This window comes from Oncorhynchus masou, chromosome 28 (assembly GCF_036934945.1).
Source record: "Oncorhynchus masou masou isolate Uvic2021 chromosome 28, UVic_Omas_1.1, whole genome shotgun sequence".
In the NCBI taxonomy this organism is placed as follows: domain Eukaryota; kingdom Metazoa; phylum Chordata; class Actinopteri; order Salmoniformes; family Salmonidae; genus Oncorhynchus; species Oncorhynchus masou.
Window position 1 is genome coordinate 18,719,908 of NC_088239.1, and position 12,317 is coordinate 18,732,224.

General features: G+C 40.8%; 1 protein-coding gene across 1 annotated transcript in view; it reads right to left on the bottom strand.

The window, feature by feature from the left end:
* Nucleotides 1–10,681, bottom strand: part of LOC135517299 (activin receptor type-2B-like) — a 65,521-nt gene extending 54,840 nt beyond the window's left edge. Inside the window, exon 1 of the mRNA XM_064941472.1 lies at nucleotides 10,251–10,681. Within this exon, the coding sequence (XP_064797544.1) occupies nucleotides 10,251–10,299 (49 nt within the window). The 5' untranslated portion in view covers nucleotides 10,300–10,681. The remainder of the gene's footprint in view (nucleotides 1–10,250) is intronic.
* Nucleotides 10,682–12,317: the final 1,636 nt, after the last annotated feature.

The following is a 12,317-nucleotide window of genomic DNA, read 5'->3' on the forward strand; positions in this document are numbered from 1 at the left end:
CGAACAAAAAGGACCATTTGTGATGTTTATGGGACATATTGGGAGTGCCAACAGAAGAAGCTCGTCAAAGGTAAGGCATGAATTATATTTTTATTTCTGCGTTGTGTAGCACCTGCAGGGTTGAAATATGGTTTCTCTTTGTTTACGGAGGGGTTTTCCTCAGATAATAGCATTGTTTGCTTTCGCCGAAAAGTATTTTTGAAATCTGACATGTTGGCTGGATTCACAACAAGTGTAGCTTTAATTTGCTAACTTGCATGTGATTTAATTAGTTTGATTTTTATAGTAATTTATTTGAATTTGGCGCTCTGCATTTTCCCTGGCTTTTGGCCAGGTGGGACGCAAGCGTCCCACATATGCCAGAGAGGTTAATGGAAGCCACATTTCTCCAGTTTCAGGGACCGATGCCAATTACATAAGGCAAGCGACCGAGGCATTGTCTACATTCCTTCCAGTGTTTGCACAAAGTGTTCTGAAGGAACACGCCAAGTCTCGCATTGTGGGCAACATGAGAAGGAAATATCACAGGCAGTGCTGATCGCACTCACAGGTAGGCCCAAACTATTTCTCTTTCACCTTTCTCTGTTGGGTGTAATTTCCAGTCCTGAACATCGCTATGAAAAATTTGACTTTTGCTTGCGAGTCACTGACAGAGGTAGCAATGAGAAGAGAGGTCCCCCTTCAGCTATTTACATTGTACGGATGCTGTGTGTGTTAATTCGGTCATGGTCACAGCCCATTTTGTACAATAGACCTACAGTGCATTTGGAAAGTATTCAGACCCCTTGACCTCTCCCAGATTGCTAGTCTTATTTTAATCCAATTTAGAAATGTTTTTTTCTCCCTTATCAATCCACAAACAATAGCCCATAATGAAAAAACAAACAAATTACATTTACATAAGTATTCAGAACGTTGTTGAAGCACTTTGGCAGTGATTACAGCCTTAAGCTCAGTCAAGCCGGATGGGGATAGTCGCTGCACAGCTATTTTCAGGTCTCTTCAGAGAAGCTCGATCGGGTTCATGTCCGGGCTCTGGCTGGGTCAATCAGACATTCAGAAACTTGTCCCGAAGCCACTTCTGCGTGGTCTTGGCTGTGTGCTGAGAGTTGTTGTCCTGTTGGAAGGTGAACTTTAACCCCAGTCTGAGGTCCTGAGCACTCTAGAGCAGGTTTTCATCAAGGATCTCAGTACTTTGCTTTGTTTATCTTTCCCTCGATTCAGACTCGTCTCCATGTCCCATCCGCTGAAAAACATCCCCACAGCATGATGCTGCCACCACCATGCTTCACCGTAGGGATGGTGCCAGGTTTCCTCCAGATGTGGCACTTGGCATTCAGGTTAAATAGTTCAATCTTGGCTTCATCTCAACCAGAAAATCTTGTTTCTCATGGTCAGATTCCTTTAGATGCCTTTTGGCAAACTCCAAACAGAATGTCATGTGCCTTTTACTGAGGACTGGCTTCTGTCTGACCACTACCATAAAAGGCCTGATTGGTTGAGTGCTGTAGAGATGGGAGAACCTTCCAGAAGGTCAACCATCTCCACAGGGGAACTCTATCAGAGTGACCATCGGGATCTTGATCACATACCTGACCAAGGCCCTTCTCCCAAGATTGCTCAGTTTAGCCCAGAGGACAGCTTTAGGAACAGTTGGTGGTTCCAAACTTCCTACATTTAAGAATGATGGAGGCCACTGTGATCTCTGGGACCTTCAATGCTGCATAAATGTTTTGCTACCCTTCCCCAGATCTGTCTCTTGACACAGTGGGCAATTCATGGCTTGGTTTTTGCTCTGACATGCACTGTCAACTGTGGGACCTTATATAGACAGGCATGTGCATTTCCAAATCATGTCCAATCAGTTGTGGGAAAAACTCAAGGGTGATCAATGGAAACAGTATGCACCGGAGCTCAATTTTGAATTTAATAGCAAATAGCCTGAATGCTTACATAAATAAGGTCCATTTTATTTGTGATACGTTTGCCAACATTTCTAAAAAACTGTTTTTGCTTTGTCATTATGGGGTATCATGTGTAGATTGATGAAGGGGAAAATATATTTAATACATTTTAAAATAAGGCTGTAACATAACAAAATGTGGAAAAGGTCCAGGGGTCTGAATAATTTCAGAAATAAGTGTACATGTACTATAGGCTTCCTCCTCGTATAAGAACATTGGTCTCGATGACTCCTCTTCCAAGAACTGAACAATGTGAGATTCGCTTTCACAACGTGAATGATTTTGGGGCCCGATTTCTGTAATATTTGACCTTTTACCCCTTTTTCTCTCCAATTTCGTAATATCTACATTGTTAGTTACAGTCTTGTCCCATCGCTGTAACTCCCATACGGACTTGGGAGAGGCGAAGGTCGAGAGCCAGAGCCAAAACACAACCCTGCCAAGCCACACTGCTTCTTGATACACTCCTTGCTTAACCTGGAAGCCAGCCGCACCAATGTGTTTAGAAACACCGTACAACTGGCGACCGGGTCAGCGTGCACTGCAAGAGGAGTTGCTACAGCGCAATGGGACAAGGACATCCCGGCAGGCCACACCCTCCCCTATACTATCATAGACGATGCTGGGCCAATTGTGCGCCACCTCATTGATCTCCTGGTCACTGCCGGCTGCGACACAACCTGGGATCGAACTTGGGTCTGTAGTGACGCATCAAGCACTCCGATGCAGTGCCTTAGACCGCTGAGCTACTCGGGAGGCCGGGGGGGGACCAGATTTCTATGCAATGTAAGATTTTCTGCTCGTTTTATTCCATTCTAGGAAATGACTGCACAAACACGATATGAATAGAAGTGTTAATGAATAAAGCGCATGGAGTCAAGCAGACGTTGGGATCTTTAGGGAAGAATTCCAGAATGTCTCGTTAAGTGCTCATTAACTTATAGAAAGCAAAGACATGCTATGGAACTTTGGTGACCAGTAAGTATTTTCTTAAACCTCTCACTTTGGGTTGGATGTGCCGATGTGTACTTCACACATGCATAATATGAGCAGAATTACTGTCTTAACTCAATTAGCCACAAAGTCCCTAGTCTGAAAGCGACCGTATTTTGGATGCTGTGCCATGTTCCCTTCATTTCCCCCCACATGGACCAGCACCCTAGCAATTCGCATTCCAGCCAATGAGCTTGAGTCCCTCGCCATTTGAGTGACAGCTAGCAAGATGCGAACACAGCAGAGTGAGAGAGAGCGCAATGACGCGGTGCACATATGCAGCGAAGTAGCAATTTTCAGGGACCACCTTTGGCTCGTGAGTGCTACTTTCAGAACTACTGGATAAAAAGTATACATAAAGTACCAGATCATTTCTTTAAGAGCTTGGGGGAAACTAAGCAAAAACAAGATGGTGTAATTTTTATCAGAAAGATTGATGGTTTATGGCTTTCGGTTTGAGGGAAAAGCTCAAAACAAAACCACACCCTTATCTATGGTCTCATACGGTCATTCTGCAGGAAAAAGCGTCTCCGAATGAGATTTTAAAGATGGTATCCTTTGACAAAAGTAGGCCGATGCTGTATGCATGGTGCCAAAAATATGCAAAGAGCTCAAGAAAATACACTGCAATTGGAACGATGTACACCAAAACAAAGCTTATCTTTTAGCTAAATACACTAATATAAGGTCGACCGATTATGATTTTTCAACACCGATACAGATTATTGGAGGACCAAAAAAAGCCAACACCGATTAAATCGGACGATTTATTTTATAATAATGATTACAATAATACTGAATGAACACTTATTTTAACTTAATATAATACATCAATAAAATCAATTTAGCCTCAAATAAATAATGAAACATGTTCAATTTGGTTTAAATAATGTAAAAACAGTGTTGGAGAAGAAAGTAAAAGTGCAATATGTGCCATGTAAAAAAAGCGTTTAAGTTCCTTGCTCATAACATGAGAACATATGAAAGCTGGTGGTTCCTTTTAACATGAGTCTTCAATATTCCCAGGTAAGAAGTTTTAGGTTGTAGTTATTATAGGACTATTTCTCTACCATTTGTATTTCATTAACCTTTGACTATTGGATGTTCTTATAGGCACTTTAGTATTGCCAGTGTAGCATAGCTTCCTTCTCTCTCCTAGTTCATTCCTGGACTCAAACCAGGAACACAGACAACAGCCACCCTCGAAGCATCGTTACCCATCACTCCACAAAAGCCGCGGCTCTTGCAGAGCAAGGGGAACAGCTACTTAAAGGTCTCAGAGCGAGGGACGTCACCGATTGAAACGCTATTAGCGCGCAATTTCACATCAGTTATACCAGCCTAATCTCGGGAGCTGATAGGATTGAAGTCATAAACAGCACAATGCTTGAAGCATTGTGAAGTGATGCTGGCAAACTGAGGAAAGTGCTGTTTGAATGAATGCTTACGAGCCTGCTGCTGCCTACCACCGCTCAGTCAGACTGCTCTATCAAATCATACTTAGTTATAATATAATAACACAGAAATACGAGCCTTAAGTCATTAAATGGTCAAATCCGGAAACTATGATTTCTATATATTCTAAAACGTTTATTCTTCAGTGAAATACGGAACCGTTCCGTATCTTATCTAAGGGGTGGCATCCCTAAGTCTACATATTGCTGTTACATTGTACAACCTTCAATGTTTGTCATAATTATGTACAATTCTGGAAAATGAATTAGTCTTTGTTAGGAAGAAATGGTCTTCACACTGTTTACAACAAGCCAGGCGGCCCAAACTGCTGCATATACCCTGACTGCTTGAACGGAATGCAAGAAGTGTCAAAATTTCCCTAGTTTAAAGAAATTCATGTTAGCAGGCAACATTAATATATACTTGCGTATTGATTTTTAAAGAAAGGCATTGATGTTTATGGTTAGGTACACATTGGAGCAACGAAGTGCTTTTTTTTCGCAAATGCGCACTGCATCGATTATATGCAATGCAGGACACGCTAGATAAACTAGTAATATCCTCAACCATATGCGGTTAAGATTGGTTGTTTTTTATAAGACAGGTTTAATGCTAACAAGCAACTTACCTGCTACGCAGGCTCCTCGTGGGGTGCAATGTAAGGCAGGTGGTTAGTAACCGAAAGGTTGCAAGATTGAATCCCCGAGCTGACAAGGTAAAAATCTGTCGTTCTGCCCTTGAACAAGGCAGTTAACAGTAAAATATTTATTTTTTAAAATCGGCCACAATCGGTGTCCAAAAATGCCGATTTCCACACAAAGGTATGTGGGGACATCCCTTCAAATGACTGGATTTGGCAATTTTATTTTGCTGACAGATGTATAAATGAGATGCATGTGTCCACATACTTTTGGTCATGTAGTGCTTGTATATTACACCAAAATAAAATAAAATAAAAATATATATATAAATAAATCTACTTCTGTGGAAAAACATACTTCAATACTAGATTTTGGAATTACAGTACCAGCTGTACCGACAAACATATCTGGCCTATTCTCACCCAAACAACTATGCAATGAATCTCCTACAGCTCAACAACAGTAATCCAAGGCAAGGGGAGGGGAGGGGGGGGGAAATACACTGTCACTTTAAAATCCCTTCTCCTGCTAGAGGCTACCCATCCCCCATTTCCCAGTGTTCCCCCCCCCCTCCCCATTTCCTGTCAATGCACAATAGACTGTATCCATATGATGCATGAATTCACCGGTAAATATGGGGACGATATGCAGTAACTAGTAGATATGTTTCTAAGGCAGAAAACAGATGAGCGTGTTTAGCAGTGGCCATTACAACTCAGGAGTAATCCATCCTAGCAGAGCCACCCCTCCCCCCATTTCCACTACACCATGTGGCCGAACCTTAGAAAATCCGGATCTGTAAAGCTGCGATGAGAGAGCACTAACAGCATTCCAAGCCCTGCTCTCACAAACACACACTAACGGATCGGTGGGCAAGGCCAATCTGCACAGGGGGGCGCAGCCCCTGCCTCAGTTGACACTGTGCGATCATAGACGATACCAGGACAGTCACAGACTCTCCTCAACTCAGCAAAAGCCAATGAATCGACAGGAGTGAGGAAAGATGCTATGACTCGGGGTCAGCATCTCCTCCTAGTAGCGAGAGAGCAAGCGAGCCATTGGCAGGGATCCGGCTTCCTTTGTCTCAACAGAGTGGATTATCAGTTGATAAGAGCAGAGGACCAAAGCTGCATTCTACTACCTCTGCTGCTAGCCAGGGAGCCACAGAATGCACTCAGTGAGACCATTACACAATACATCCAACACAGTGAAAACAGCTGGTTTTATGCCCCCCCCCCCCCCCACCCACCCACACACAAAAGCATTTACTATTCTGGCTCCCAATGGTCTAGCAGCTGTTATTTGGCATGTTTCATTACAATGACTTGTCTCTTGTGATCGACTTGTGCAGAATAGGGTGAATACATTTGAGTGTTCAATAGTCGCCAAAATGTTGTGGTTGTGTATTGGCCTGACCATACAGCATAGGACTATAATGTTTTGCTGCTTGCAAGAAACCAAGGGTATTGTCATTGACCTATCAAATAGGGTTGGGCAGTATACCGTATCTTGGAGTATTTTGAAATATATACGCAATTGGAAAATCATACCGAGGGGGTGGGTGTGTATAACATACACAAACAACTGTTCAAAAGTTGTCTCACTTAGAAATGTCCATGTTTTCCATGAAAACATACATGAAGAGATTCATTAGTTACCAGCCTCAGATTGCAGCCCAAATAAATGTTTCGCAGAGTTCAATTAACAGACACATGTCAACATCAACTGTTCAGAGGAGACTACTTTAAATCAGGCCTTCATGGGCAAATTGTTGCAAAGAAACCACTACTAAAGGACACCAATAAGAAGAAGAGACTTGCATGGACCAAGAAATACAAGCAATGGACATAAGACTGGTGGAAATCTGTTTGGCCTGATGAGTCCAAATTTGAGATTTTCGGCTGCAACCGCCGTGTCTTTGTCAGACGCAGAGTAGGCGAACGGATGATCTCCGCATGTATAGTTCCCACGTGAAGAATGTAAGAGGTGGTGTGATGGTGCTTTGTTGGTGACACTGCGATTTATTTAGAATTCAAGGTACACTTATCCAGCATAGCTACAACAGCATTCTGCAGCAATACGCCATCCCATCTGGTTTGCGCTTAGTTGGACTAACATTTGTTTTCAACAGGACAATGACCCAACACACCTTCAGGCTGCGTAAGAGCTATTTGACCAAGTAGGGTGATGGAGTGCTGCATCAGATGACCTGGCCTCCACAATCACCCGACCTCAACCCAATTGAGATGGTTTGGGATGAGTTGGACCGCAGAGTGACGGAAGAGCTCCCGAGTGGCGCAGCAGTCGAAGGCACCGCATCTCAGTGCAAGAGGCATCACTGCAGTCCCTGGTTTGAATCCAGGCTGTATCACATCGGGCGGTGATTGGGAGTCCCATAGGGTGGCGAATAATTGGCCCAGCGTCGTTCGGGTTTGGCCATCATTGTAAATAAGAATTTGTTCTCATCTGACTTGCCTAGTTAAATAGTGCTTAAATGTAAATAAAATAAAATGTAAAAGCAGCCAACAACTGCTCAGCATGTGGGAACTCCTTCAAGACCGTTGGAAAAGCATTCCATGTGAAGCTGGTTGAGAGACTGCCAAGAGTGTTTAAAGCTGTCATCAAGGCAAAGGGTGGCTCCAAGCATTTTTCTACGCCTGCAATAACGTTGGCTAAACACGTGTATGTGCCAATCAAAGTCAAATCAAATTTTAAGAATCTAAAATATATTTTGATTTGTTTAACACTTTTTTGGTTACTACATGATTCCATGTGCTATTTCATAGATTTGATGTCTTTACTATTATTCTACAATGTAGAAAATAGTAAAAAAAAAAAAAAAAACCGGAATGAGTAAGTATGTCCAAACTTGGCTGGTGCTCTATATCTATTTAAGTTGCGCCAGATAACATTCTCTCCAGCTGGGTTTTGCTAACGTTAACTTTCCAGGATCAAGTTTCTTGGTAAGAGCAGCAAAAACAATCACCTCCCGGATTAAGATCTTGCCATCTCATTTCCTTTTTTTGTGAGTGCTGCAACCTGAATTTTGAGATGTATGCATAACTTTAGCTGGGTTGTCATTCCGCCTTAGTAGTGAATGTTTCCATGCGCTCCTTAACATTTACCTAGCATCCACTATGGGGATTCCATACTTGCTATCATCTTGTTATTGTTCTGGTAGGCAACGTTTTTTGGGATGTTTTTGTTTTTCGTGTGGGAAAAAAAAAGGAAGCAAGCCCTGCCGGTATACCGTCTGTCCCAGGATGGCACAGGCACAGTATGAAAATCTGAATACTGCACAACCCTTCTATCAAATAACTAGTGATCTTTACGATTAGATGGTTGAAGGGATTACGATTTTTGACTGGCTTTGCTTTCAGTGTGAAATCCATAGTAAGCAACAGGCGTAGAGGCATTTGAACTGGGTGAGTAAGTACCACATACAAAAAGAAATCCTTAATCAGTTCAAAGTTATTCAGAAAGAAATGGAACTGACTTTGACTGTATTCAGCTGAAATGTCATGGAGATACAAAATAGCTGGTCCCACGTGCTGAGAAAAGTCCTGTCGGTTTCCCACAACCACACTTATCAAACGCTCCTTGTATTAAATTGTAGGTTATTGAAAACCTCATGACATAACGGAATCTTGAAACTCATTCATGAATAGAAATAGTAAAATAGTAACAGTGGCTATTCTGTCGAATTCTATTTTTGTTTTGAAGCAATAACCATTTTCCTTTTCAATCAAAGTCTGAAGAGTGCAACAACCATGGCACCATAATCAAATAGAGGACTACGGTCATTCACAACAAATCTTTGAATTAGAACATTTCAGAAATTCCAAGAACTACTAAGGTGAAGAGACATAAAATGAAGCAATAACAGCACTTCAATATGTAGGCTAACCAAGTCACTGTATAATGTATTAGCTAAGTATCAAGAATTGACACTTTAACCAATTACCAAAATATCAGAGATGTTAGGATAGTGTTTGACAACAATCATGCATCCAAATGACAAATAACTTGTGTCTGACTGGGATGAATGGTAACCATAAACATACACAAACGAATTCGTTAACATATCTACATTTCAGGTAAAAATAAATAAATCATTTTATTTCAGCAAAAGCGAAAATAAACAAGAGCCATTTTCACCCCAACCCCATACGCACCCCTCCCCCAAAGTCGACTAAACAAGGAGGGAACTACACAACAAAGCAGCAGTGATAAACAAATAGCCAAAAATGAAATCTGCAAACCTACAGGTATATAAGCCTAAATGTATGCGTCACTGAACTAGATAATGAGGACATGAACAATCACATTTCGCGTGGAAATCCAGAGTAGAATGCTAAATAAATATATATAGTTATTTGGAGTACTCATCCTACTGCTCTGAGAGAACACATGCCAAAAAATAGATTAATTACCAATTAGGCTACAAGTGATGTGGGCTGTGCGAAATACGTGGAATTCTAAGCATCATTCACATCAATTTCAACACCTCTGTCAGCGCGCTTCAATGGAGATTGAAGATCTATCATGTGGTTTAATTTAGTCTACACAGGTCAAAATACACTGATAAGTCTGATACACGTGTAAACACTTCCAAACGAATCACCTTGTGTTTCTCCATCTATGCATTCCTAATAGTCGCAAACACTTCTAAAGCAACGATATCTTTGCAACATGAGGCCACATGACTTCATCGTAGGCTTCTTTTTTTTAACGGTCCTGCTTTCACATTTCAGCCAAATACGATAAGCTGTCGTTCAAATAAATGCGACACTTATATTTTAATGACTAATCATTGAAGATTGTTAAAGGAAATGTATCAAACTCATTCGAAATTGTATGTTGTCGCGAATTACTTATTGATCTACAGTGAACCAATGCACCGAAAAGCTTAAATAACCTTTCGCATCAATACTCAAAATAACAAACATACAAAATGTTATCAATTTAATTATTGCATTAGCTATTGTAATACCATTAAATGTGTAATTTTTGTACCATTCGATAGAGCCAATATCAGGTCAAGTGACTACCCACAGCACGTTATCCCTGGTTGGGTACATTAGAATTAATCAGAATGTGTTCTGCTTTTCTGTTAGTGTGAAATCACTGAATACATTGATTGCCAATTCAAACCATAAGAGTAAGCGATAGCCTATTACATAAATAGGGTGCTTACCTGCACAAAAAGTTCCCAGAAGTGCAAAAGTCAGACAGGAAGCAAACATATTCCTTTAATTAAAAAGAAACACACCAGATGTTCTCCTTTTTAACCTATTTTCCTTTGCGAACATTTAAAAAGATGATAGCACAACACAACGAGCCAAATGTCCCAAGGCCTTCGATGTCCACCGCACCAAGAGTTTGCGTTGCTTTTGTGTGTACAGCCCCCCAATGCAACAAAATTGCACGGGCTAAAAACAAGTTTTAAATATAAACAAATCCATTGGGAAAGGGTCGGTCGAATCCAGGATGTAAAATAAACTCGATGTTTCAAAGAAACAATTTTCTCGCTCCGCGGTGCGCGTTAACCTTTTCTACTGTGTAGTGGTGAATGGCTGAGGACAGGGTCCGATATTCACATGCAAGAAACTGAACTGAGTCCAAAATGGCTTCTGAGAGGGGGAGTAAGCCAGAGTAAGCGCAGTCAGTGGGAAAACCCGGATGTTTAAATACAAAGACAGGAACACAATCAAAGAGGCATGGGTAGGGAGTGCAGCAATGTTGGAGCTTTAATTTCAGTTAATATACTAGACAAGAAGTACGACTTAGAAAGGGAATTAAAATTATACACATTGGCAATAAAGGTCAACAGGCAAAACAATAAAGTAATAATAATAATAATATTACTGATGCCCACATCTAAACATAAGCCTTTTGGCTTTAGAACAACAGTGCTTGGAAAGAAAACCCTGGGTCTTTTTTCTGGAAAAGGCTGTACACTTTTTGTTCTGCTATTAAGGTAAGTCTGCTTTCATTACATGGTTATTTACCTTAGAGATACAACATTCTGGAAAAAAGGTTAAATTGCTAACAATGCCAGATAATAATGTAGCCTATAATGTATGTTAGCATTTTAATTATATATAAAGCCATAGGCCTATAGCCATAAATAAAGCCATAGGCCTATAGCCTAAAAAAAGCCATGGATATCTTGATTAGTCTGTAGTTGTAAGAAAGTAGATCAGCTTTATCGAAATCTGTCAGCCCTTCAAAAAAGTCTTGCACACATTAAAGGGTTTTATGTCATAACTTGGAAACACATGTCTTTGTTTTTACACAGTGTACACATTGGAATTCATCCAAAGATAAATTGCATTCATTGTGAAATTGGTGTAGAAAAGCATTCCTGAACTAAGGAGAATATGTCGGCCAATCACCAACAGTGGATCTGCTTGGGAGCCTTCTCTTATACACTGAGTGAGACATGGCATTTTAGTTAAAGTTATGCAATGGCATGTTATAAACATTTGCTACCTCAGCAACATGTTTTTAACACCCACCGAAATATGTGACTGCCTGTTATTATTTTTATAGTGCATCGCTCTCTTTCTCTTTCTCTCCCTCTCTCTTGCCAATCTCTCTTTTTCTCTCATTTGTCTATGGCTATTCTCTCTCTCTGTCTCTCTGTGAAAAGTAAAACTATTGATCTAGATCCTTTCTTGCCAGGAGCTGAAGATTTGGAGAACATTAAAGCCTAACAATGAAATATCTCCTCTTGTCTGGAGCTTCAGCGTGAAGCACAATGTTTCCCAAACTCGGTCTTGGGGACCCCAAGGGGTGCACGGTTAGTTTTTTTGCCCTAAAACCACACAGCTGATTCAAAGCTTGATGATTAATTTAATCCCTTGTCCCTTAACATATGGGCCATGATAGATATTCTATCGCAGTCATTTTTTTTAATCTCAAAGAAACTTCAGTTTTGGACTTATCGGTAGATTTGCACTGAAGTCCCAGATTTAGTTCATTTCAATTCTACAACAAAATTGAATAGATAGAGAGATGGATCATGAAATAGCACGCTTTCAGTTTTAAACATATCCTTGAAAAAAAGGATGTTTGGTGTCAAGAGTTAGTTGTATGAGATCAAACCAGTGGAAATTGCATTGGTGATATCAGTAGATGAGATATTCACATACACTGATTGACCAGCAGTAGTGTGTAAAATGCTCCCTCTTCACGTTTATGTACTTCATACATCCCTCCACCCTTAATGGTTGCCATGGGAACAGCAGAAAAGGTTAAC